The 26,631-nt window shown below is 49.1% G+C and overlaps 1 protein-coding gene across 8 annotated transcripts in view; it reads left to right on the forward strand.

Annotated features, from left to right (window-relative positions):
• Window positions 1–26,631, forward strand: part of SUN1 (Sad1 and UNC84 domain containing 1) — a 53,178-nt gene that overhangs the window by 14,045 nt on the left and 12,502 nt on the right. For 2 of the 8 annotated variants that reach the window (XM_007174596.3, XM_007174597.2), the window contains exons 1-16: window positions 85–106; window positions 1,132–1,228; window positions 7,795–7,944; window positions 9,330–9,514; window positions 10,447–10,473; window positions 10,577–10,762; window positions 16,150–16,347; window positions 16,814–16,897; window positions 17,150–17,260; window positions 18,402–18,500; window positions 19,040–19,133; window positions 19,711–19,769; window positions 19,919–20,064; window positions 20,920–21,096; window positions 24,250–24,336; window positions 25,830–25,873. In XM_007174596.3, the coding sequence (XP_007174658.2) occupies window positions 88–106; window positions 1,132–1,228; window positions 7,795–7,944; window positions 9,330–9,514; window positions 10,447–10,473; window positions 10,577–10,762; window positions 16,150–16,347; window positions 16,814–16,897; window positions 17,150–17,260; window positions 18,402–18,500; window positions 19,040–19,133; window positions 19,711–19,769; window positions 19,919–20,064; window positions 20,920–21,096; window positions 24,250–24,336; window positions 25,830–25,873 (1,763 nt within the window). In that variant the 5' untranslated portion in view covers window positions 85–87. Of the gene's footprint in view, window positions 1–83; window positions 107–1,131; window positions 1,229–7,794; window positions 7,945–9,329; window positions 9,515–10,446; window positions 10,474–10,576; window positions 10,763–16,149; window positions 16,348–16,813; window positions 16,898–17,149; window positions 17,261–18,401; window positions 18,501–19,039; window positions 19,134–19,710; window positions 19,770–19,918; window positions 20,065–20,919; window positions 21,097–24,249; window positions 24,337–25,829; window positions 25,874–26,631 lie in introns of those variants that run through there. The other 6 variants (XM_007174603.2, XM_007174599.2, XM_007174600.3 and 3 more) reach the window with 5 other exon arrangements.

Raw genomic sequence — 26,631 nt, forward strand, 5'->3', positions numbered from 1 at the left:
GTCTCTGTGCCCTTGAACCTGGGCTCCAGTGCTGGTGGAGGAGACAGAGGGGAGCTCGAGGCCAGTGAACAGGTACTGAACAAATGCATGGACTCAGTACTCGAAGGTAAGTTTATTTGCAGCAAGAGGTTTACGTGTCTATTAATAGAATGAATTGTACTTGTTGAGTGTGTGTTCTACCTGGGCTGGCGGGCCAGGTCCCGGAGAGGAACTGAGCAATGTTGAAATTAGTAGGCACAGTAAAGTTTTTATATATAAACAATGTTCCTTATTTCTATGGGTGCTTAATTTTTAAAAGAATATTTGGACTGTTTCAAAGAATATGGAGTGAATTTTAGTATTTTTGGCTTAGTTTATAGAAATCAGTCATTTATACCTGAATATTTTTTGTCCAAGTTTATCTTCCTTGATCTTTCAACAGCAGATTATGATTCACATTACTCCTACGAGGGTGTGGGGGTTTTTTTGAAGTGTGTGTGTGTGTATTTTTAGCCAGAGGAAAGTTTGAGTCATTCCAAAGAAATCTAGATGACAACATGAAAAACAATATGCCCAAAACTTTTTAATTTGAAAATAATGTGTTTTCCTTTGGGGAAAAATAAAAGTATTAACACTGCCTTAAGCTTATTTCTTATTCACCCTGCAGTTTTCTGATTCTGAGCTACTTGTAAAAATTTTGCTGTCTAGGAAAGTATGAGAGTGCTTCTTGACCACAGAACAAGAATCAGTTCTGTTTTACTTAATAACAATGAAAATTTATTCCAGAAGAATGAGAACATTTTGACACCTTCAGGAATTTAAAAATACATTTTGGAAAGGATTCTGAGTTACTTTCTGTATTCTTTTCATCATTTTAAGTCAGTTGATCTAGGATTTCCCCTTGTTGCTTTTGTAGATATATAATCTTAGGGAACTAAGTATGACAACTGTGTTCTGGACTTGCAACCATGAGAAAACTTGTCTCCTTTGCTTAAAAAAAAAAAATCAACCAAACCAACCCTGCTTTACTGGCCTTGTTTGATCAAAGTGTTGACGGTGCCTCTAGTCAGTCTGCATTGGGCCACCACAGACAGGGCTCCTCTGTGTGTTCCGGCCTTTAACAGCCTGCATTGCTTTTCCCACCTTCTGCAGTATGCTTTGAGACTGTGAACATGGACTTTTCTCGGCTCCACATGTACACTCCTCCCCAGTGTGTGCCCGAGAACACTGGCTACACGTATGCACTCAGGTGAGCTGCTCGCATGCGTGTTACGTTGTCTTGCCTGCGCTGTTCTTGAATGCTGTTGGGTTAATGGGGGCTTTATGGTACTTGCACCCAACTGCTCTTTGTTGAAAGTGAAAATATCTATGAACTTTATGTTATGCTCTGGTTTTACAAAACTGCTAAACTGACATGGAAATTATGAGGTTGTTTTGAAAACCGAACGTTTCTGATGACTCAGTGATTAGTCACTGCAAATGAATGACTGTTTTAGCCTCCACCCAGGTGGCTGTGGTCTCGGGAACACATCTGTGTGGTTATGGTGGGGTTTTGTGATTTATATTAATGGCTGAATATTTTAAAATTAACAGAACTAACCTGGAAAGTGACTTGCCTTTGAGAGGAGCCATCATAAGTAGAATTTTGATGAAGCCCACGGTTTCAAGACCACAACTTCTGTCAAATGCGCTAGGTTTTCTGTTTTTATTTGTATTCTGATTTGATGCTGAACCTTGAAGTTTGAGTCTTAGAAGCTGTTGACTTGCTCTTTGCCTTTCTAGTTTACCAAGTATTGATAGAAAGGATGATTGAGATGAAACTTAAGTATTATAAAATTATGGGCTACTGCCAAAGGGAAAACATTCCTGGATTGGTGAAGATTTGATTGGCAGATAGAAAAACCTTTGCATCCTGGCAAGATGTTTAAAGCACACAAGGAAAACGCTAGTGTCAGTTTTATCAATGGCTTATCTTCTAAAGGGTAAAAATGTAATGGAAGCTTAAAGAAAATTGGAAGGTATTTTAAGAAAACTACTTCTTAACAGCATTAGTCAAATCTCATATTTAATGATTGAGTTTTTAGTCACAATTTTAGATCATGTCACACTTTCTGTGGTAACACACTTTGTTTCTGTTAAAAGTCCTGTACTATTTTAGAACAAAATGAGTGGGCCAACTCAAGTAAAAGTCCTCCTTATTCTGTATTGTGGAGCATAAAAAATAATAATTCCTGGTAATTCATTTTTAGCTTTTATAACCCATTTTATTTTGTTTTTATATTTATTTATTATAACCCATTTTAAATACAGTTTTTAAAAGTTGCCTACGTCTGGGTCTCGACAGAGAACCCAGCCCTCCTCCAGTGAGGCGTGCGGAGGGATCGGAGGTGGATGAGAACTGAAGTGGGAAAGGCAAGCGGACTGAGCTGTGCTGGGACGTGGGCCTGTGTTTGAGGGCGGGGGGAGGGCAGCGAAGGGTTTCAGCCAGGAGGGGTGGAACCAGGGTTATGCAGATATGGAGAGTGGGGCGGTGCTGTTCAGAGGCTGGCAGGAGTTCAGGTGAGACTCCGTGGGGGCCCAGACCGCGTTAGTGCTGGGCAGGGCGTGGGGAGAGAGGGGTTTGGGAGGGAACGCTGGGGGCCTTGTACTTGACTGGAGGAAGGGGATGAAGGAGCAGCCAAGGGTGACAGTCACGGTTTGGCGTGGGCACAGGAGGAGGACCACCAGTTAGCGGGAGGGTGTGTGAGACTCAGGCTCAGGAGCCATGTGGGCGGCAGTTCTCGTCTGGCCATCAGCAGGTCACGATGGGAGCCCGAGGGTGCCCTGGGGGCTGAGGGCCCACAGAGACACAGGAAGCTGTGATGGGCGGGCACCTCAGCACGACTCTTGCCGAGGGTCCCAGCCACTCGACACCCAGTCTGGAGGGGGCACACCCAGTTGTGGACCGGCCTCAAGTGGCCGTGCTGAAGCCGGCTCTGTCCTTGCCTGCCCTTCTCTCTCCTGCCTGTGTGTCTTCTACGTCCCCACTCTTCAGTGAAGCCTCTATTTACCGTCCAGCTCCAGCGGAAACTCATGGTCCCTGGAGGCTGGGTTTCCCTGCAGCCTTTCCCCGCAGCCCTTGGCCACCTGGCCTGGCCCGAAATTGTCCTCCTCATATCCTTGTCCTTCCAGACCCTCCCCTTCCGCCTGCTGAACTCCCCAGTCTGACCGTCTGTCTCATTACCACCTGGGTGGCCCCTGGCTGACCACTCCATGTCCAGCACTGCCGGCCTGCAGCCTCAGCACTTTCAGTAAACACGTAAAGGCTCCTGCAACATCCTGGTCATGCCATTTCTTTAAGATGTTTTTCTATTATGGAAAATGCCAAACAGTGTGAAAGTTTGGAGAATAGTGATGATAAGCCCCTTCGCCTCTCACTTAGTTTCAACAGTTACCAGTCCTTGGTCTCCCCTCCCCAGTGGGTTGTTTTGAAGCAAATCTCTAAAAGATAATGATATTTTTAGAACAACTAGTCAGAATACCAGGTGTTGAGAACCCAAGGTAGAAGGAGGGGAGGGGAGGGGGGAGAGTCTGGGGCAGGTGACTGTCACACATGTTGCTAGGCAGTCGGGACCTGCTGGGCTGGGAGACAGGGAGGGCGTTGACCTCACTCGTAGGAGTCCCTCCGGGGGCTTGCAGTGTCTGGAGCCGTACAGGGAGAGCAGTCGAGCTTTTCCAGGTGAGAGTGTTGCCAGGCCCTGGGACAGAAGGCCAACAGGGCAGGGGACACAGCTGGGGGTAACTGTGACAACAGTCAGAGTTGGGGTCCCTGTGAGGCAGGAAAACCATTGTGGTGAAAGGTCATCAATGATGGGTGGTGAGGTTTGAGGCTGGGACTTCAGAGGGGCAGTGCTGGGGTTAGGTACTCAGGTAGAGCAGTACTCTGAACGGTAGGACTTTGGGCAGAGCCTTAGAATTGTCACCGGGTGTGACTTGCTTTGCCCACATGCCCTCTCCCAGTTACCGGCTGCACCTTTGACGGTATAGCCAAATTCAGCGCTGGTGGTGCACTGCCCACTCCACGGCTCATTGCTGCCTGGTGTCCATCCGGCTTTCAGCTGAGGTAGATTTTTTCCAGCCTTTTAATTAAAAGTGCATCTTGGGAATTCCCTGGCAGTCCAGTGATGAGGACTCAATCCCTGGTTGGGGAACTAAGATGCTGCAAGCCTCGTGGTGCAGCCAAAAACAAACAAATAAATAAAAGTGCATCTAAATACCAGACATTTTAAAAAGAACAATGCATAGTTGATGAGAGAACTAAACTAAAATCTTATACTCTTAAGGATTAGATCTATACTTTGTATTTGGGGTCTTTGTCTATATTATCTTCTTTTATATCCTAGTTTGGTCACTTAATTCTCTCTAATCCTGGATTAGACACCTCAGTTTAAAATTTTGTGCCCCACCCCAGCTTTATAGAAAAATTAATAAAGGAGCTTCCCTGGTGGCGCAGTGGTTGAGAATCTGCCTGCCAATGCAGGGGACACGGGTTCGAGCTCTGGTCCGGGAAGATCCCACATGCCGCGGAGCACCTAAGCCCGTGCGCCACAACTACTGAGCCTGCACTCTAGAGCCCGCGAGCCACAACTACTGAGCCTGCATTCTAGAGCCCGTGAGCCACAACTACTGAGCCTGTGTGCCACAACTACTGAAGCCCGTGTGCCTAGAGCCCGTGCTCTAGGAGAAGCTTGCGTACCGCAACGAAGAGTAGCCCCCGCTCACAGCTGGTAGAGAAAGCCAGCGTGCAGCAACGAAGACCCAACGCAGCCAAAAATAAAATAAATAAATTTATTTTAAAAATAAGTAAATAAAGTAACCTTTAACATGGCATGTGATGAGGTTGCGCTGCCTCGGGGCAGTGCTGGTGTCCTGTGTCTCCATCAGACACTCGAATCTTTCTGCTGGGCCCTGGGTGCATCTTTCTGTGGGAACCTGTTACAGATGATGGTTGGGATCCCAGCCTAGGGCAGGAGAACACAGGAGCTGGTGGAGCACTCACGGAGTCGTGGGGTGGGCGCCCAACGCCTCAGGAAAGCCCCTCGGATGCAGACAGAGGCGCTTGTCAACATTCAGGTCTGAAGTCAGCACAGAACTGTTGGTCCCCGCCTCCCTCCCTCCCTCCCTCTATTCCCCGCCCCCCCCGCCCCGTGAACACTGCTGCCGGGTCTGTTGAGCTGAGCACTGTCCAGCTCAGAGTGGAAGTACCCTTGTGCCTCCCTCCTTTCAGCTGCAGAGGTAACTCTTGTTCCCGGTTTGGAGGTCTTTTCTGTGCTCTTACACATCTGTGTTGGTAATATGTGCTTTTATTTATTATTGAATATTTAATTTATTTGATTTTGGCATTGCTGCACAGCTTGCTGGATCTTAGTTCCCCGACCAGGGGTTGAACCCTGTGCTTTTGTGTTACATATATTTTTAAAAACATGAATAGGATGATAATAGAGTATTTCTTTTTTCATTTAACAGTATATCTTGGAGGTCTTTCTGTGACAGTATATATAGATCTTTTATGTTTTCTAACGGCCTCACTGCATTACGTAAGGTACATGTATCCTAGTTTATTTCATCATCCCCTTATTAATGGACATTTCCCAGTCGTTTGCTCTTTTTTTTGGCCATGCTGCGCGGCTTGCAGGATCTCAGTCCCCCAACCAGGGATTGAACCCGGGGTCATGGCAGTGAAAGTACGGAATCCTAACCACTAGGCCACCGGGGAACTCCCTCATTTGCTCTTACAAACAGCCGCTATACTAGCTTCTTCCCAGGGCCCTCTCTAATCAAAGTAACAGGTATTTGGAACACCCTTCTGCAGCAGGGGCGTTGTGTTAGAGGTCCTGTTGGAAAGCCAGGACGCTGTCCAGACTGGCAGCGTTGTCGTGTCCCCTGAGTTGCAGCCTCTGGGGCATGTGTGGGTGGGAGACAGGGGTGTGGGTGCCGTCGTCAGCTTCTTGCCTTCTGCACGTTTGCGTATTTGTCTAGGTTGCTCCTCGAGACACACACCTGGTCTGGGGCCTGACAGAGGCCGGTGGACTTGAACTGCACTGTCCTCTCTTGATGTTCAAGTTCATAAATGGCCGTCCTCTAAAGCCAGGACTTAGGTTAAAAGGAAGATGGTGGAGGGGTATTGATCCATTTTTACATGGTAGATTCTGACTTGAAATAACAATGTTCTTAAACGAGAATTGTAATTATGTAAAATACTAAAAATAATCTTGGAAGAAAAGTAAGCATATTTTATACTAAAATTAGGTAGAGCTTAGCGTCCTTGCTGTTCAGTGTGGGTTAGTGCAGCCTCTCTCTTGCCCCCACTCCAGCCTCTCAAGTTGAGGAGGACCTTTTCCTGAAGTTATGTGTGACGCCTCAAATGGATATGACAACTTGAAGCAATTTGTAATAACTTTCTGAGGGTTTGATTTAACAGTTTTTAGTGTCATATCTGATAAGTTTATGATGAATTTGATTCTGAAAATATTTTTATAATATAAAATAAAACGCGGAAATGTTCTTAAGCCCATTTACTTTACTCAGATACCCCTGGTTACCGTGGATTTCCAGATCCTTAGCCCGGTGGTCTGCTGTCCTGAGCGGGGGCTGTTCTCCCACTGCCTACTGGACGTGCCCCCAGCGTCTCTACCTCCTCCTGTGGATAAACTACTTGAGGGGTTTGGAGCTCCCTTCTCCGCCACAGCAGGGCCTGCCCAGGGCCTCCAGGGTGCAGGCCGTCCTCTAGCGCGCACGCGCACGAAGGCCCTTTGGTTGAAGCCAGGCCCGAGGTTCTCTTGCAGCCCCACCTTCTGTGCCTTGGGCTGCAGTTCTTCTCTTGGCCTGCTTTGTTCCCTGTGGCAGCCGTGGCCTCTCCCTCCCTCTCTCACCTTCCTCCTTCCTGTCGGGTTGTGAGCTCACCTCCTGGAGGTGTGGAGTCCTCACTGTGTGGTGGCCCCGGCTGCTGGGCTGTCTGTAGGATCCCCGCCCCCAAGGAGGCACAGAACAGGTTCTCGACTCACGTTTCTGGATTTGGAAAACGTGCTGACAGCACAGAAGGATCTGTGTTTTTTGTTTGTTTTTTGTTTTTTGTTTTTAAATCAGGATCTGTGTTTTGGTTTAAGATAATTACGTGGAAGGGTAACGGAGTGGCTTCTCTGTGTACTAGTTTGTCTCTGGGTTTATGATGAATTAAATGCGAAGTGCGCTGGTGGCTCAGTCACTGGCTTTTCCTTTTCTCCTTACGTTGATTCATTCAGTGACCTACTGGGATCTCGGATTAAATGTCACGTAGTGGTCACTGTCTCATTAACTGCTCTATCAGGCAGTGTCTACTAGTAAATGGTTATGATTTTCTAACAACGTTGACCTCCTTCCCTGTAGGTGGGGAGTCTCGTGAATTTAGCACGTCCTGACGCACTTCCCAGGGCCGGGTGTAGCCTTGAACACCAGGCAGCTGGGGGATTCATTTCACATGTGCTGTGATCAGAGCAAATGTAGGGGCATCAGTCGTTGAACAAGTTGGGTGCCAGCTTGCTTTTGCTCTGTCGGAAAGGCTTCACATAGTGGTGGCTGTTTTTTTCGTTTTTAAAAAAATATTTTATTTATTTATTTATTTTGTCTGCGCCGGGTCTTAGTTGCGGCATGCGGGATCTTTGTTGCAGCATGCAGACTTCTAGTTGTGGCATGTGCTGTTTTTAAAAATTCACACTAGGTTGCACGTTCTGTTTGTTATTTGTTTGTTTTAAAAGTGGTGCGGTAAGCGGTGTTTATGACGAGATTTTTTCCTTCTAGTTCAAGTTATTCTTCTGATGCTCTGGATTTCGAGACTGAGCACAAATTGGATCCTGTATTTGATTCTCCAAGAATGTCCCGCCGCAGTTTGCGCCTGGTCACCACAGCCCGTGCCGCTGAGGATGGCCCCACTGGGGACAGAGCAGCCAGGTGAGCGAAAACAGTTAAAACCAAACACATGAGGTTTCGGTCTGTAAGACTTCACTCTCTCGAATTTACGGATATGTGTGTGTACACACACAACTGCACACATGGTCGTAGCTGTACTGTGAATGAGGCTGAAACCAGGGCTGTGGTGTGCGGGTTGTTTGGCGCTGGAGTAAAGAGGGACGCGGACACCCCTCCCGTCCGGGGCAAGTGTTCCCAGCTCATCTGCGTAGCGGGCCCCACCAGCGGTTAAGGGAGGAGCCCTACCCATCATCATGTGGCCCTGCAGGTGTCTGTGTTGTTAGTGCTTTAAGTCTGTTTATAAAATCTGTGTGAACTGAAAGATACACGTGTGAAGTTTAGATGTTTACCTGTATTTATGATTGTCCTGTTCACTTGATTTCTGAACTCTCCACGTGCCCATCACTTATTTGTGCCCAAGAAGGAGCAAAAGTGTGCAGGATCTTTGTACCATTTAGAGATAAAGAATAAAAGTAACAGCTCTCCTTCAACATCACTCATGTAAGAGTGACGAGTTTCCTGCGTGAGTGGTCGACTCTTGGGAGTGGGGCGGTGGCTGTTGAGAGGTGACGGGACACTGGCCTGACAGCAAGGCTGGACGCTGGTGTCTGTGGCGTCACCTCCCCATCTGTGGTTCACACTCACACACTGCATGCCCCACAGCCACCTGGGGTTCATTTGCAGTGAGGTTCTTGGATATCCTGGTTTGGGGTGTTCATGCAGGTACTGCTGTGGGAACCACGGCTGTTAACAGGCTGGTTCTCTGTCCCCGGGCGACACTGGGACCAGGTTTCCCGGTGCACCTGCTCATGGGGGCCTTCCTGTCTCTGCTCCCTGCCTTTTGCTCACTTCTCGCTCCCTCAGTGGGGAGGGTCTTCAAGGGCTTTGTCTCCATCCTTGCGGTGGATCCAGTACAGAAAGGATTTTGGTGACAGCCTCTCCTCGCTGTACTTGACGCAGTTCCGCCTTTACTAGTGACTGAGAAACAGTGTGGAATGTGCCTGTGGATGCAGTTACTTGTTTTAAATGGTGGGGGGGGACACTAAATTTATAAATCATATAATTTCAAAATATAGGTCATTTTTATTCTTAGGTTATTTTTAGTTTGAACCACTTTTGGGTCATGAGGCCCCAAATAATCTGAGAACTACTTTGTGTGTACAATTTTAGGAGGAGTTCTTGAGCCCAGCTTAACAATTCCTTTTTTAGATCAACAGATGTTTCATTACAGCAGAAAGGGCATAAGAGCACGTTGCCTTAACAGTAGTATATTCATTGTCAGGCAGAGATTTTGTGTTGGTAAAATGTAATCATTTGTATTTACTAGAAAAAGTCTGTAGACTTGTTCCTTTCTCCTTCCTTTTTAGACTAGCAAAACAGCGCAGCAGTGCACACAAGCCGGCATTTAGTATCAACCACACCTCGAGGAAGGTCCTGTCCTTGGCTGTCAGCCAGAGCGGCTCCAGTGCCATGCGGGCTGCGGCTTGTCTGCGGCCTCCTGTGCTGGACGAGTCTCTGATCCGCGAGCAGACCAAAGTGGACCACTTCTGGGGTGAGTCACCTCCAGTGGTTTCTCCGGTCCTTTTGGGAAGAAGGGGCGTCATGGCCGGGTTGTCCCTTTTACCCTTACTGGGGGGAAGGAGCCCCAGGAAGTCTGGAGGCCTTCCTCTGGACTGAGATCGGAAATGCAGGGAAACTGCTTCCAGCTGCCGATCGTATGTCGTGATATGGAAGATGGAGTGGGGTGGTCAGGGCAGTCTGATTAACTCTGTGTGTCTAAATGCATGACTTTTGTGGGATGTTTAAGCAAAGTCATTGGTAAACTCACCAGCATGATTTCAAGTTCCAGACAGCAATTTTTGTCTCATTGGAAAGCATCTAGTATAGACGAATTGACACTAGGAAATGATGTGGCTTGTGACCTGGATTGACTAAGGCAGCAGCGTGACCCCAGTCCTCCCTGTGGAGGACTCGATGGCCACAGGGGCCATGGCTTCGAGGGGCCGCAAAGCTGCTCGTGTCCACTTGATGTTCCCGTTGGCCCTTCTGAGAAGATTCAAAGATTAGATTCGTTCCAGAAATCTTATGTGCTGATTTGGGAAGCCATGGAGTTCGTATTCTGTTTTGCTCACTAGCAGAGTAGCTCCCGGGCAGCAGAGGAGGCGAGTGTGCTGGTCCTGAGGTTCCTGCCTGTTCTTCTGTGCACAGCATGGGTGTGTGTGTGTAGACAGTGTGGGAGTGCGTGAGAACAGAGTGTGTGGGGAGGTATTTTCTCCAGAGATGTGCTTTCACCTGGAATTGAAAGCGAGCATCTGCATATACCTGGAGAAATTTCTGTTAATTCTAGGCGTTGTAGGAAGTCAATCTTGACCAGTGCCATGATGCTGATTTATTAACCATTGTAACATTTACTTTTGAGTTTGTGTATTTTGTTCTCTTTTGATAATCTGAGCTCCACAGCAAAAATATATGTGTGTTTTTTAGGTCTTGACGATGATGGAGAGCTTAAAGGTAATTCTGTCCTTTTCTTCCCCACATTTTTCAAGATGGAGGTTTTAGTTAGGTGTTTGCAGATTGTAATAAGCGGGTTCCGTCTCCTTTTTGCAAACTTCAGGTGGGAGTAAAGCTGCCATTCAGGGAAACGGCGATGTGGCCGCGGGGGCCGTGGAAGCAGCGGGGAGCAACGGCTACACCTGCAGCGACTGCAGCCTCCTTTCCGAGCGCAAAGGCGCGCTCACCGCGTACTCCGCTGCCCGTGGCCCGGCCTCAAGGATTTACTCGAGGGATAGGAGTCAAAAACGTAAGTCTTGCTCTTTTAAAAGAAAAAGAGTTCGCGTCCAAATATTAGATATTTCCTTTTCTTTTTATCAACCTTGTCTTATAAGCCTCAGTGTCTGCACTGTTTCTACTGTAGACTCGAACTCAAAGTTATCCTTTAAAAGTTTAAGAGATGCACCAAAAATTACCTCTGTTCCTCCTCTCTCAACTTACATTTGATGTGGTTGGTCTTTTTGTACCTGGGAGTGTTTGGAATTCCATAAATTTGAACTTGGCGTAAGCAGGAGAAACCTCGTCCTGAACTGGACCTGTGGGCTGTGCGGTCACCTGCAGACGCTCCTTCTTTTCCTGGGAGCGCAGACTCCAGGCGCCCAGGGAGTCAGGGTGGGAGGCGGTGATGCTCGAGGCAGGGACGTGTTCTCTCTGGTCTCTGTTGTGGGTGAGAGTCTGTGACCGCAGGGGCAGCTCACCGGGAGTGTGCGGGTTCTGGGGGGCACAGGGCATACCAGCCTTGTTTGGGAGGGTGGCAGGCATGGTGGAAGGTCTCACGGGGCAACCTTGGCCCCACTGACCGGCAGAGGAGGCCCTTGGGACCCCGGTGCGCCTGCTTGACCACAGAGGGCCGGGGCCTGGCCATGTTCCCAGCTCTGATCAACACCTGGGCCAGACTGAGTCGGCCTCGCTGCTGGGCCCCTGGGGAGAGCACAGCTACAGAGGCCCTTCCGGGGGCCACCGTGTGACCAAGGTGCCCCTCCAGGCTCGGGGCTCCGCGGCTGCTGTGATCACTGTTCGCCTTAAGGGAACACATAGGGAGGCTGGGAGCCCTCGACTTGAAACATGTGTCGCCTTGTTTCCAAGCCCTTGGTACCTCGTCTGTTTAATCTGAGCACTGGACTGCGTGGCAGAGCCGGAGGACATGCTCGGGCGGGTGGACAGGGTCTGGACGGGACAGTGCAGGAGGGCAGGGCGCTGTCTGTCCGCTCCCTGTGTTCCTGGCTGTGCCCTGCGCACGAGGGTGCCCAGTTCATACTTCTCAAATGGTGATTTTGACATAATGAAGGATGATGGTACCTGGACTGACAGTTATTTCTATTTTGGCATCTCATCCTTGTGACTAGACCTTCTGGTTTTGGCTGCTGTAGTGTTACCGACCTCCTTAGCGTTAGTAGAGCAGTGTGGGAACACAGTGAGGGGAAGAGGGTGGCAGAATCAATATGAGGGTTTCCTCTGTAGCAGTTTCTGGATCGTGTGGGTGCTGTGGAGACCAGCATCGCTGAGCGCTCACTCTGCCCCCGCGCTCTGTACCCATGTCCTCACTGACCCTCACAGCAGCCCCGCTGGACGGTTGTCACCCTCATTGTACAGACCGGTAAACTGAGGTTCAGCCAGCTTCAGACACTTGCTGGTAAGTGATGGAGCTTGGACCTGGCCCCAGGCATCTCGCCTGCAGGGCGCCCTCCCCGAGACGCTGTGTCCTCTGAGTGCTCTCCCAGGGCCGGGACTCCGTACCTGACATGCTGTGTATCGGGTTTTGAGGCTGCATTTTGAAGTGTGCCGTTGCTGAGTTGAGCATAACACCCTTCTCAGGGTAAAAGCACGTTCCACAAACGGTACCTGGTGGAGTCGTGGTGCTCGCAGGTCGCCGCCTGTCTGTGGCAGTGTCTGCTGCTCTCCCCCAGCTCCGTCTGCGTCACCAACAATGCAGCCACTTGTTCTGACAGCATGGAGGATGGTGGGCCTGAGCCCAGCTGTGCGGTTGCTGTGTCTTCAGAGGGAAGGTCAGCCGTGGTAGCTTTGGTGGCAGCTTCTGGAAACTCATCCCACTTCCTGCTTAAATCGGTCTTGAGTATTTTGGCGGAGTAAACAAGTTACTATACTGTTAGTTGCTTTGGGCTTCTATTCTTATCATGCCCCTTGCTCTTTTAGATTATAGCAGTGGTTTGTAGAGCCAATGCTAATTTATTACCTTTGAAAAAATTTGTTTCTAATTATTTGAGTAAAACATTTATCAAAGAACTTTTGAAAACCACAGAGGTGTGCAAGGAAGAAAATTAAAATCCCCCGTAACCTACACCCAGAGGCTTTTCACTCTTATTGCGTGGTTGAGGTCACACCACATGAATTTGTTACATGAGCATATTTACTCAAAATGTGGGTAACTCTTCACAATCATAAGTTAACCCCCACTCCACATTTCCTTTCTTTTTGTTCTTTTTCTTATATTCTCATTGTGAAATCTTTAAACCTTTGAATTTATCTATTTATTTAATAGATGAATTAAGTCTCCCCTTGTCCCTCCCCAGTCCCTGTCTGGTTTCCCTTTTGGAGGGAGCTGCAGCTAATCCTGTTCATTGTGGGTTCTCCTGCCTTTTTAATGAGGTGAAAGTCATACAACATGAAATCAACCAACTATTTTAAAGCGTACAGTCCACTGGCATTTCGCAGTGTTGTGTAAGCACCACCTGAATTTTGCTTTCATGTTCCTACAGAAACATGGAGTGTGTTTTTGTCTTTACTTCAAATACATGGTTTTGCAGTTTTTTTCATTTTAAATGGTAATTGCGATGAACTTCATTCTTTTTGATGCCTGTCTAATATTGCATTTATGGTTGTATCGAAATTTGTTTAGTCAGTGTCTAGGTGGACATTCAGGCTTTCTTGTTTGTACAGTTTTAAAAGCAGTGTTTTCTTTGGGTGTATTTGTGTACGTGCACAAATCTTCGGGGTAGGCAGGCCAGAAGTAGCATAGGTACGTTAAACATCATTCATCCGCCTGAGCCACGTAGTTTCTGATTCTGAGACTTCTTGAGGTTCAGGTTGAGTGCGTTGTTGACAAAACGTGATTTTCTGGGCCACATCAGAAAGGCTTTAAAAGCCTTCCATGTGTTTTCCCTGGGACATCGAACAGTGCTCAACAAAGCAAGATGCTGATAGGACGCGTGCAGATGAACAGATTCAGTACTCCTGTGAGGATTGGCATCTGTGTGAGAAACCTGGAGGGACTGGAGACCCGGGAGACCCGGCTCTGCCAAAAGGCGCTCCTACGTGGGCCGGTGCGCCTCGGGCCTCCCTGGCCCCTGGGCTAACCGCACAGAAGGACCCAGGGAATTGGAATCTGAAAACACACACTTCTGTGTTTTTTCTCTTGCCTAAGGCAATGCTTGCGTCCCCCAGTAGAAGGTGTAAACTAACTTAGAAAAGATAGGTCTGAATGAATGAATGAATGAGTGAATGAAAAGTCATTCCCCTGAAACTTTGTCAGTTGTCTTGGTTGCTTTGAGCAGAATTTTGCTAATTGAATCAGCCTCAGTCTTTAGAGAAGTAAGGACGGAAACGTCTGCTGCTTCCGGGAGAGGGACAGGCCAACTTGGCTGACTTCGGGGTCGGACAGCTGTGACTGCCGAGCAGCTAAGGCTGAAGTGGACGGCGTGACACGGCTGCGGCTCGGCCTCTGAGCTGAGCAGCTGAAATACTACTGACCGGCTTTAAGGGGGAGCAGCTCCGACGGAGCCCGTCCTCCTGAAGAAACCACAATTAGCAATTAGATATATTTTAAAAAGTGTTCCACCCAGCAGCTTCTAAATAAATACTTATCACTGCTGAGAAAAGAAGATTTTGTACAATTTCAGTTTAAATAGATTCTTCCAATTGACTTCCCAAAAGACTGACCAGGATTGCCCTCCCCCTATGGCCACGTGAGGGTCCCCATTCCATGTACTCTTGCTAAATAAGTGTTTATATTTTTGTTCTTTTAAAACGTTGCCGATTTGATGAATGAAAAATGGATTTTAGTGTCACTGATGGTCAGTGAGACAGATCCTGCATTACCTCTTCATGAATTTTTCTGTTTTTGTCCGACCTCTGTATAAAGTTCACACTGCGGTGTAAAACAAAGAAGAGTGTGAGTTGGGTAACACAGAGTTGGCCCTGACACTCGGTGGCTCCTGGCCCCAGGTTTACATTTGTTTTGGTTCAGGGCTCCAATTCACAGATAGCCTACTCCTTTATTCAGGCTATCTGGGGGGGGAATAGCTCTGATTTTATTTCTTCTAAATCACTCCAGCTCAGACCTCTCCAGTCCCCGCTGGCCTCACGCATGTACCCTAAACTCAGGGAGCTGAGCCAGGGGTGAGTGGATGGGCTGGGTATTTGTGCTTTGGGGCCACTGTGCAGGACCAAGCCTCATACCTCAGCGGCCACTCAGTGAAGAAACTTTTTTTTAAACATCTTTATTGGAGTATAATTGCTTTACAACGTTGTGTTAGTTCCTGCCGTATAACAGAGTGAATCAGTTATACGTATACATATATCCCTATATCCCCTCCCTCTTGCGTCTCCCTCCCACCCTCCCTATCCCACTCCTTTAGGTGGTCACAAAGCACCGAGCCGATCTCCCTGTGCTGTGCGGCTGCTTCCCACTAGCTATCTATTTTACATTTGGTAGTGTAGGTATGTCCATGCCACTCTGTCACTTCGTCCCAGCTTACCCTTCCCCCTCCCCGTGTCCTCAAGTCCATTCTCTGTGTCTGCGCCTTTATTCCTGTCCTGCCCCTAGGTTCTTCAAAACCTTTTTTTTCTTAGATTCCGTAGATATGTGTTAGCATACGGTATTTGTTTTTCTCTTTCTGACTTACTTTACTCTGTATGACAGACTCTAGGTTCATCCAGCTCACTACAAATAACTCAGTTTCTAGAAACTCTTTTTTAGGAATAAAAATTTCTAGCCACTGTGATTTGCAGACTGTCACCCTGCACATTGTGGGTTATAGAGGTCGCACTGTCTGTCCTGGTGCTCCAGGTGCTGAGGAAAAGGAGCCGAGGATGGCCAGGCAACTTTGGCAAGACGTTCCATAGTTTACTGAGCCTCAGGTGGCCATGTCGGGTGTCTCTGTGTACCCTGCTGCACGTGCTGTAGCGGACGTCCTTGAAGGGGCTGCTTCTCGCTGACAGGCCTTCTCGAGGCTGGGAACACAGTGGGATTGCTGGGCCGGAGGTCAGGGAAGAGAACTCGTTTGCCAGTTTCTAAAGATGGTAGCGTGTGTGTAAACAGCATTGGGGTGAAGTGACCTCAGATTGGATGTTTTATGGAAGACGGCCTGCGGGAGAGATGTGGTGCTGCTGGCGCTCCAGGATGGGGCTGGTTTGCAACTCGGCCCGAGCGTGTGTCTCTGGTGTCCATTTAAAAAAGTGGGTTCCAGGGAATTCCCTGGCCGTCCAGTGGTTAAGACTCCGCGCTTTCACTGCCCGGGCTTAGGTTCAGTCCCTGGTTGGGGAACTAAGACGCTGCAAGCCGCGAGGCACAGCCGAAAAAAAAGTGGGTTCCACTTTGCCCAAAGTGAGTAATCGGGCTCTGACGTAGCAGGGAGCGCGCGCTGCGGAGGAGTAACTGTGTGCACGGTTTCTCACTAGGCCGCGCCGCTCGCTGCGGGGATAGCATCTTGTCGCTGGTCACGCGCACCTCGGCGTCCTTTCCTTCGTTCTTAGTTCAGCTCTTCCAAGTGGCTTTAATGAAGCTCAATTATGAATCAGAGAATTACAAATTGAAAAGTTATGAATCAAAAGATCGTGAATCAAAAAGCTGTGAGTCAAAAAGCCATGAATCAAAAGGTATTTAAATACTTTCTTCCTCCTTTTTCCACCAAGTAGAGCTTTCAAGGTGGAGAAAACACTCTTCTCCCCGCGTGGCGCTTCGCTCACGCCCTCTCCTCGCGTCGTTCGCGGCCTCTCGCTTTCGCGGCCTTGCTGTGCATCTCTCTCCCTGTTCTCTGTGCAGTTCTGGATGTTTCCTGGAAGTTGATCAGGGTTTAAACATTAAATAAAAAGTTAATACACTCATCTTTTTATTCTTACGACCTTTTTTAAAGCAAAAAATTTATCTGACTGGCGTTTAGAATGATGTTTCAAAAATGTTTGAAGCGGGCCCATCCCGTGTGGTGGTCAGGGCATGCCCCGGGCTGGCGGGACTTGACGACGTTTCCTGAGCGAGGCGGTTACCTCGCCCCCGGCCTGCACGCCCCCGGCCACTCTGCAGAGCCCCTGCCCCGGGCTCAGGCCCCTCTCGCCTGTGTTGCAGCTCACTCCAGTCACTGTGGGAGGATGAATATGAGAGAGCCCCTCGGCGAGGACGGCCACCTCCGTGCAAACGGGGCGTCGCTGTGTAAGTATGGCTCGGCCGCACCTGTGCCCTCCTTTCAGGCCGTCCTGGGGCCCCGCTGGTTAGGATGGGGCCAGGGCTCTCGCTGCCCCCCTTCACACCAGGAGCCTACAGCCACCAGGGGGCACTGGCTGGGATTTTGGTTTTTCATAATTGAGTTTCCTAGTTTTTTCAAACTGCCGTTGCTGCGCACCGTTGAGATTGACAGGGTTTGCGTGTTCATCTGTCCAATTAACTGCTTGTCCCACCCCACAGGCGATGACTGTAAGGGGAGGAAGCACCTGGAAACACGCACCGCCACCCGCTCGCAGCCCTCAAGGCCAGGAGGGCTGGCAGGGACCGTGGGGCTCGCCTTGTCCCATGCAGGTTGTCTCTCGCGCTTTTGTGTTTTCTTTCTGTCGTGTTTTCACAAATGCTCCTTGTTCATTGTTTCTTTGTGTTTGGAATTCAGGTGTTCAGTAAAAACAGGAAAATAATAACTGTCTTAAAATATGGAGAATATTGCTCTTGAAAAGCTTCTTTGTAAGTGTATTTAGTATAAATTAAGCATATGGAAAGTAACGTATTTGAGGTGAAATGAACGGCTTAGAAGAAGCTGTGTCCTGCATGGGGTATGGTTGGCCCGCGCCCAGGAAACGGGCCGCCTCCTGAGCCTGTGCAGCCGGGGTGCTATGGAGAAATCCAGTTTGCACCTGTCACTGTCTTGCCGAAGGGTGCCTTTATAGCAGCTTTCTTTAAAAGCTGAACTTCAAAATTTGTTGTCTCTTAACTGTTAATTAATAAGCATAAAGCAATAGATTTTTTTAAAAAATCCTCTTACACCATGTTTCTTTGCACGTCAGCCATGTTGGAATTGCTTAATGTTTTCAGGAGTCAACACGTAAATGCTGGTGTGGGTGTATTACTTCCAGCGGTCACTCTTAAAAAATGAAAACAATTGATTTCACGAGCAGTTTTCTGCTTCATATAATGTGTGACGTTCGGTATAAAGTTTATTGTGTTTTATTTTGTCATCCAGTGGGACTACCGGTTATAATTCCAAAATACTTTTTCACCGGGCTGTAGGAAGATTTTCATCTTGCTGTTTGAGTAACCCTTGTCTCACCCAGAGCATGTTAACTGCTGGTGTCCATGGAATCTTACTTGCTTTAAACGATTGCGCTGTCTTTCCAATACCCATTCTGCCAGCAGCAGCTGTGCACACGTGCAGGGCAGCTGCCAGCCAGCCCCCACGGGTTTATAGGAAACGTCTGCATTTTATGTCCTGCGTGTCTACAGGCAGAAGCGAGTGAAAACTGTTCAGACACAGAGCAGGGTTTTCATAAGTTAGTTTCAGTATCTTGCTTGGACTTCAAGTAGTCGATTGTTTTTCTTGAGGAGAGACTCTTGACTGTCTGATGCGAGAGGATTTTGGTACAGTGCCACACGGTGGGTGTCTCTTGCCGCGTCGGGACTGTGGGGCTGGTGTTTGAAGGTGCCCCTCCCGCCCACATCTTCTCCGGCACAGGTCACTTCTCGGTGCAGGCGCTGTGCGAGGTCGGAGCCACGGGAGGGGTTGTGTCCAGGACGGTGTCATCGGTGCTGTGGTTGGCGGTGGCCGCTCCAGGTGGTTATTTTGGCTTTCCGTGTTAGCGTTCGCTCCTAGGCTGTTGGCAGTTAAGCACCTGCAGTAATCTGTTCACCTAACCAAGTAAACATTTCATTTTCGGTTTACATGCTTTGACCCTTGATGTAACGTGTTCCATCCTTTATTACTTAGCAGTGCTAACATACTGTGCTTTTGGCTGCATGGCATTCATTGTTTCTCCAGTGTATTGGGTGCTGTTGTAAGTCTAGCTGCTTGGTTTTACTGTACTTGAGAACGAACGCATGGGTTTGTTGTTTACTCTTTTGTATCTTGTCTTGTGTATGACATATTGCTTTGTGGCTTATTTACGTTCCAGTGTTTGAGTTATGGATATTCCTGCTGTGATGACTAAGCATTGTCCTAATATACTTCATCCCTAACTTCAGCTTAATATACTTTCAAAGCATCTGTTAGTATATTTCCTTATGCTGCTAGCTTGGCCTTCACAAAACCAGTCCATTAGGAGTTTGGTTTTCCTAAGAACGTTTCCTTAGAATGTTTGGTGTTTTCTCTTTTAGGGAAGGCAGCATCTGAAGTATTCTGGTGGCTTGGGATTGGATGGTACCAGTTTGTTACTTTGGTTTCTTGGCTGAATGTGTTTCTTCTTACAAGGTAAGGAAACTGATATCATGTCAGCTTGGTGTTTTAAAGAACTGATTTTGTGCTAATTTCGTGGTATCATTTGATTTAATCATTTTATATTTTGCAAAGTGCTTTCATATTCTTAATTTTTCAAACCACTCCTGTGAGAAAGGAAAGGCACGTGTCATCCTTGAAGAAAACCGGAACGTGCAGAGTTTAAGTGACACGTCCAAGATTACACAGCCGGGCGGGTGTGCTCGGGACGAGACCTGGACCCTCTGGCGCACTTGCCCCAGCACCGGGTTGCCTCGGTGGGTCGATGACCAAGGTCCTTGAGTGCCCTCCTGTGCTCCCAGCCCGGCGCGTTGGCAGTTACTGACCTGCTGGGTTGTTCACGTGGGCCCGGAAGACAGCACCGTGTGGCCAGGTTTTCCTTCAAGCAGCCACTTACCTTGTGGATAAAACTAACTGCGTTTCTCAGCCTGTGGACTTCCACTTTAAATTAGGGAGGGGGTATTTTGTATAAAATTATCTAGAGAGGTCATACAGAATGGTGAGCCCTGCCTTTTACTTTTTCCAAGTTAAATGTTTTTCTTTTTATTCCTAGGTGCCTTCGAAATATTTGCAAGTTTTTAATCTTGCTCATTCCACTATTACTTTTACTAGGTAAGTAAACTTTTACTTTGTTACCTAAGATGACTAATATGTACACATGCATATATATGTAAATCAGTGAAAGAATTGAACATTTAAGTACACCTTTTGAAAAGCACTGTATGTACAGGTGTATACAGTTGCTTTTTCTCTCCTTCAAGGTGCAAGTATTTCATTATGGGGCCAGGGTGATGTCCTTTCACTCGTGCCTGTGTTAAACTGGATGCACAGCCACAGAGCACAGGGGGTGGATGACCCCAGGACCACGCTCACACCCGACACTTCCCACCCGAACCAGCCTCTGCAGGTAATCAGTTAGGATGCGCTCTTCCCTGGCGTTGCCAATCTGTGTTCTCCAGTGTAAGTTTCCATATTACTTGTAAACTACAAGGTAGGTCAGTTGGGCACTCTGTTTTAGAAAATATTTTAAAATATCAAATAAGCATGTCTTACAGCTCCTTAAATGTTCCGAAACAATTCAAGTAATGCATACAGGCACACCTCAGAGATACTGCGTGTTCAGCTCCAGTATCACACGAATATTTTGGCTTCCTGGTGCATATAAAAGTTATCTTTACACTGTACTATAGTCTGTTAAGTGTGCAATAGCATTACGTCTAAAAAAATAATGTACAGGCCTTTATTGAAAATACTTCATTGCTAAAAAATGCTAACCATCATCTGAGCCTTTAATGAGTTGTAATCTTCTGGCTGGCGGAGGGTTTGAAATATTTTGAGAATTACCAAAGTGTGACACAGAGACACAGAGTGAGCAGATGCTGTTGGGAAGATGCGAGGACAGACTCACTGGACGCAGGGTCCCCACAGACCTTCATTTGTGAACAATGCAGTAGAGCGAGGTGTGCCTGTATTTCAAGCGGTCTCATTATTTAGTTCATTTTCATTAAAAAAAAGTTTTCATTACTTTGGAAAATACAGAAAGCATAAAGAAGAAAATAAAAACCACCCATAGTCTGCCACGTAAAGGAAATCACTAATGACGAACATTTTCATATCTTTTCCTTTGGGGGTGTGTGTGTGTCGTAGTTGACGTTTTACTGTAACGCTCTGTTTCGTTGTTTCGACTTATCCTGTACTGTACTCTCCTTTGCCAGGTTGACCTTCTCGTTTGTGTCACCTTTAGAACTTCTTACTGTTTCAGGTTGGCGATGAGGTTTTCCACTGGCATCGGATGAGCGAAGTGGAAAGGCAGGTGGCTGCATTGTCGGGACAGTGTCACAGCCATGACACGAAGCTTGGAGAGTTGTCAGCCTTGCTCCAGAAACTGCAGGCGCGGGTGGACCGGGCAGATGGCAGCAATGAGGGGGTGTCGCCCCCGGTGAGGAGCGTGGTGGGGGCAGCATCTCAAGGGGGCTGGCACTGGTGGGCTGTCGGGCTCCCAGGTGATGCCACCTTGGAGTTCTCGGGTGTTGTGTTTTCCTTTTGGGGGCAAGGAATAGGAGGGCCCTGCAGTGAGAGGTGGCTGCATGGATGGCAGTGTGGGTTCCTGGCCTGCAGTGGCGGGGAGCTGCGGTAGGTGCCCCCAGAGGAGATGCCACGTCTGAGGCCAGGGTAGGGGGTGGGGTGCACTCTGGGAGCAGGCAGGGTTGGGGGAGGGGGTGGAGGCACGTGGGTGACGCCCAAGAGTGAGGTCAGGCTGCGGCGGGACAGACGGGTGTCCCTAGCCTGCGTTTTAATTGGTGAATGGATTGAACACAATTGAATGAAATTTTTCTGGCACTGAACTGAAAAGCTCAAATTTGTGATTTAAAATATCTCAAGATCATGAAATAGTTGAGTAACTACTATTCCTTATGAAACCGTAGGCCTGTATATACGTGTCTCATTTATTTGGTTCTCAAGGAAAGGCTTGTCAGTCCATTTTCCTCAAAACTGATGTTTATTTTCTTAAGTTCCACAATGATTTAATTTAGGTATTTTGTTTGTTTTTTTTTTTTTTTAATTTTATAGCTACTTTATTTCTTTATTTTTGGCTCTGTTGGGTCTTCGGTTCGTGCGAGGGCTTTCTCTAGTTACGGCAAGTGGGGGCCACTCTTCATCGCGGTGCAGGGACCGCTCTTCATCGCGGTGCGCGGGCCTCTTCACTATCGCGGCCCCTCCTGTTGCGGGGCACAGGCTCCAGACGCGCAGGCTCAGTAGTTGTGGCTCACGGGCCCAGCTGCTCCGTGGCATGTGGGATCTTCCCAGACCAGGGCTCGAACCCGTGTCCCCTGCATTAGCAGGCAGATTCTCAACCACTGCGCCACCAGGGAAGCCCTAATTTAGGTATTTTGGATTGAAATCTTTAAAATAGGCGTTGCCCCTTGTCTCCACAAATGCTTTTCCCTGATCCTGTTTTCTCAGCAAAGAGCCCACTACCCACCCAACTGTTGGCACTCCAACCGGAGGGGACCCTCCACCCCTGATCACACATGTCTCGTCGGCCTGCGGACCCCTCAGGGCTCCCCACGGCCCCACCGTGCTCTCGAGCAGCCTGGCTCTGCCTGGCTTCGCCGGAGCCTGCCTCGACTTGTCTCGGGGTGGGTGCCCCTTGCCGGCTGTTTCCTGACTGGGCTCAGTGTTCCCACCCTCCTGCTCACCTGTCCCGGCATCAGCGTGCGCCCCTGTTTGTAGCTGTTGCTGGCTTAATCCACTGTGTTCTCACACCTGTTGGGGGCAGAATGTGTGACTCTTCTCGATTCTGGTCGGGTCCCTGTAACGTGCTGACAGGCGCTGGGATCCCAAAGTTACTAGGCTTGTTCCACCTTCTCTGCGTGGCCCCCGGGTGCCTGCTTGGGGTTCTCACATCCAAAGGCCACCTGGTGTCCTGCGTTGATTCCTCACTAGTTGCTTATTTTTGGCTTCTCAGCCGTAGAACTGAGATGATTTCAGTGAGATCCAGTTAACACCGTCAGGAGTGTTCTGTTCCTCATTTTAAAATGAGATTCGAGATGTGATGAGCTGAGTGCAGATTTAGCTCATCCTTCCCACGCTGTCCTCCACCACTTACCCCTGTTCAGGTGTGCTTGTGACGGTGACCCTGGCAGACTGAAGCTTGGTTCTGCGGCTGCCACACACTGGTGGTCAGCGTGCTGACTACCTGCTATCCTTCCCTGAGCGGCTGGCACAGGTTTATCCCACGTGTGTCTCCAGGAGAGTGGGCCGCCTGCTGCATGTGGCTGTGCGAGTTTAAAGTAATTAACACTTAGGGACTTCCCTGGCGGCCCGGTGGTTAGGACTCGGCGCTTTCATTGCCGTGGCCCGGGTTCAATCCCTGGTCTGGGAACTGAGATCCCACAAGCCCCGAGGCACGGCCCCCACCCCCCAAAAAAAAAATTAACACTAAGTAACATTTAGCTTCTGTTTCAGTTGCCCCAGCCACACATCAGGTGCTCCGGGGCACATGTGGCCGCCGTGCTGGGCAGAGGCCGTCCTGCTGTGCCCAGGGCCGGCGGGCTGTGCAGTAGGAGGCCCGGCCTGGCCGTGAGGACGTGCAGCGAGTCCAGCGGCTGACCCTCCTGCATCCCAGTGCCCTGGGGTCGTCCTCCCAGTGGCCCTTTGTCCTTTAGCTTCGTTTTACCTGATTTGTCATCTTCTATTTTTATAAGTCATTGTGGTTATATTTTGGAATGAGATGGGGTATAATCAGTGAATGAAACTCCTGTAATGAATGAAACTCCTGTAATAAGAGTATATAATGACTTCCTGTTTTTCTTTCTGACTGGATTTCAGTTGTTCAGAATGTGCAAGCGTTCTTTGCCGGTGGTGGTGTCTCCTGTGTGGATGTCCTTTGATTATATAACTGGCAGAGATTTTTCTAGACCTTCCCAGGGAGTGTATCTGATAACCTTACTACAGATTTACCTTCTAAGAATTGCTGAAGAAATGGGTGGGAATATGCTGGACGAAGACTGTTTTCAAAGCTACTTATGCTGAGAAAACATTTTTCTCTCTCTGGCTGCTGTGCTGATCACTTCTGTCCCTGAGCCGGGGAGGAGCTTGCCTGCTTGGCTGCCCGATCGGAGCTTTCATCCCCTGATCAGCACTGTTCTGAGGGCTCTCGCACTGGTTCTGATGACCGTTGAGATGTCACACATTTTATACGAATATGAAAGATCAAGAGGGAGTGAGTGGGCCCTTGGTGGTTGTGGTGTCAGTCTCTGGGTACAGCGGGTGCCTAGGGAGTGTGTGTTGAATGAATGGTAATTGCTCTGCTGTCCATGCAGGTGTTTTTGGTAATTACCAGTCTTCTTAATGAATATTCACCTGTGACTAGAAAAGCTGTTTGTGCCTTTTATCTTAGGGCAGGTTTCAGAGGCGGAGATGAGGACGTCACTGAGGTCACCCCCATGGGATGCTGTGTCCAGCTGTGACCACACAGTCTCTGGCTGTTGTTGTGCTGTGTAGAAACAGCACGGCCTGACTGGCCAGGTTTGGGCTTATTTGTTGCTTAACTTTCTCTACCATTTGTTCATTCATTTTCCTTTTCAAGACCGACTATGTGACTCTCCACCAAGAATATGAATTGCGCATCTCCGGCCTGGAAGATATTCTTGGAAAACTGACAGAAAGATCTGAGGTATTCACGCTCTTGACCTTTCACTCGCAGCCCCAGCACCGTGATTTCCTTGATAAGCGTCAGCTGCAGTTACTGTGCTCGGTCCCCAGCCTTCACAGTGCTTCCTTTAGGGTGTTTGCTGCCATCCTTTATAAAACTAAAGGGAAATACTTCTTTTTTTTACATTTTTAAAATTTTTCTATTTATTTATTTTTATTTTTGGCTGTGTTGGGTCTTCGTTGCTGCGTGTGGGCTTTCTGTAGCTGCGGTGAGCAGGGGCTACTCTTCGTTGTGGTGTGCGGGCTTCTCACTGCGGTGGCTTCTCTTGCTGTGGAGCACGGGCTCTAGGCGTGCGGGCTCAGTAGTTGTGACTCATGGGCTCTAAGTGCAGGAGCTTCAGTAGTTGTGGCACGCGGACTTCAGTAGTTGTGGCTGACGGGCTCTAGAGCGCAGGCTCAGTAGTTGTGGCGCACGGGCTTAGCTGCTCCGCGGCATGTGGGATCTTCCCGGACCAGGGCTCGAACCCATGTGCCCTGTATTGGCAGGCGGATTCTCAACCACTGCGCCACCAGGGAAGTCCCCGTTGTGTTGCTTTAATGTTTCGTAAGTGTGTCCAGCTCACTGGCTCCCAGGTGGGGGCGGTTCTCCTCACCGTCACCCAGCCTCCACAGGGTGACAGTGTCTGTGGACAAGGGAGTGAAGGTTCAGCCTGAACCTTCTGACAGAGGGATTTTCTGGTCAGAAAGTCTAGTCTTGTCAGGTGTCGGGCAGGCGGAGGGAGGAGACGGGCATCTGCATGGACATGGGCGAGGACTGGGGGCGCCGAGTGGGTGGCCTGGATCCCCTGATGGGCCTCAGGGGAGACGCACTGCCCTCGGGAGCTCAGGACTGGCCGCTGCGTTGCCGACCGTGTCAGAGGTGGGCAGTTCAGTCCGTTCGTTGATTAGATGTTTCCAGGGTGCCTGAGGAAGAAGCGCGCCTCCGTGAGGAAGCTGGCGTTGGTCCTGTGCCGTGTCGCCCGCCTCTGTCGAGTTACGGCCTACATGGCCGCTGGGCCTCGGCTCGCGTGGGGCGGTGGGCGCCCGCGCCTGTGAACAGGCCGTGTTAATAAGTCATGCCTTCGTGTGTAAATCTGCCGTCCTCCTCCTTGTCCTGCCACGTTGAAAACACTTACCAGAGGTGGTGGCGGCGCCGGCGACATCTGGCTTCCTGGCCTGCGTCCTGGTTACAGGAGCTGCTTATTTTGAAAATCCATCAAGCTGCTTCTTTGTATGGCCTGTGCACCTCTCTAAGTATACATTGTGTGTCGTCTTTTAAAAGTCTGCTTTGAAAAGTAAACATCCCTCACCTGCCTGCCAACAGGCAGGTCTGGGCTTTAAATTAAGGGGGGAAAAATCCTAGATAAATATGTGTATTTCTTTTTCTGTTTATATGTATATAGTCAAGTATATGATTTTATGGAAAGTTGGTATGTAACTTGTGTATTTAAACGGATTGTTTCTCATACATTTTAGGCCATCCAGAAGGAATTAGAACAGACTGCGCTAAGAACAGTTAGGTAGGATAACTTCAAGTAAATTCGTCTGCCGTCTTCTGTGCTCCTCTGCGTCACGTGGGGCTGTGCCGTCCTTAGCAGGGGCACGGTTTGCACCTGGGACGACTGGGCTGTGTTGGTGGTAACAGTCCCAGCTGGTGTCTTTCTGGGAGGCCCTTCAGGGCGCCTGAGGATGGAGGGGGGCCGGGGAGCTTGTTACCATCCACCTCCACGCAGCACCAAGGACAGCGGGGGCCGCCGCCTTTGCTCTGGGGAGGCTCCCTGCCCGGATGTGCTGGGAGGGTCCTCAGGGCGCGAGGAACGGGCCGTGAGCTCATGGCCCAGCGTGGAGTGGGCTCCCTGCCTGGACCTCTGCGGGCTCTGCGGGCACCACAGTTCAACCCTGGTCCCTCGCTCGGCAGCCCCTCGAGGGGGCCAGACGCCCGCCTTCTGAGCTGCGAGGCTCTCACCAAGGCTGGGCCTCCTATGAGCCCTTTCTTTGTTGCTAAACAGCCCTGGTCCCTCAGCAGTTTCAGGGGGGTGACGTTTGGTCCCTCGTACCCTGGTTGCTTTTCTCCCGCACATTTGTCAGCTTCCCTGAAGTCCCCTGGCAGCATGGAGCTTCTTCCTGTCTCAGAGCCGCTCACTGTTTTCACACCGTTGGTTTTGTCACCTGGGTTCTCTCCACCCCAGTGTCTGAATAGGACACTGTTACCCTTGTGTTACTCCAGTCACTCCACTCACCGGCTCAGCGCTCAGCTCGGGAGAGAGCAGATGATGAG

Source organism: Balaenoptera acutorostrata, chromosome 15 (assembly GCF_949987535.1).
Source record: "Balaenoptera acutorostrata chromosome 15, mBalAcu1.1, whole genome shotgun sequence".
NCBI classification, from domain to species: domain Eukaryota; kingdom Metazoa; phylum Chordata; class Mammalia; order Artiodactyla; family Balaenopteridae; genus Balaenoptera; species Balaenoptera acutorostrata.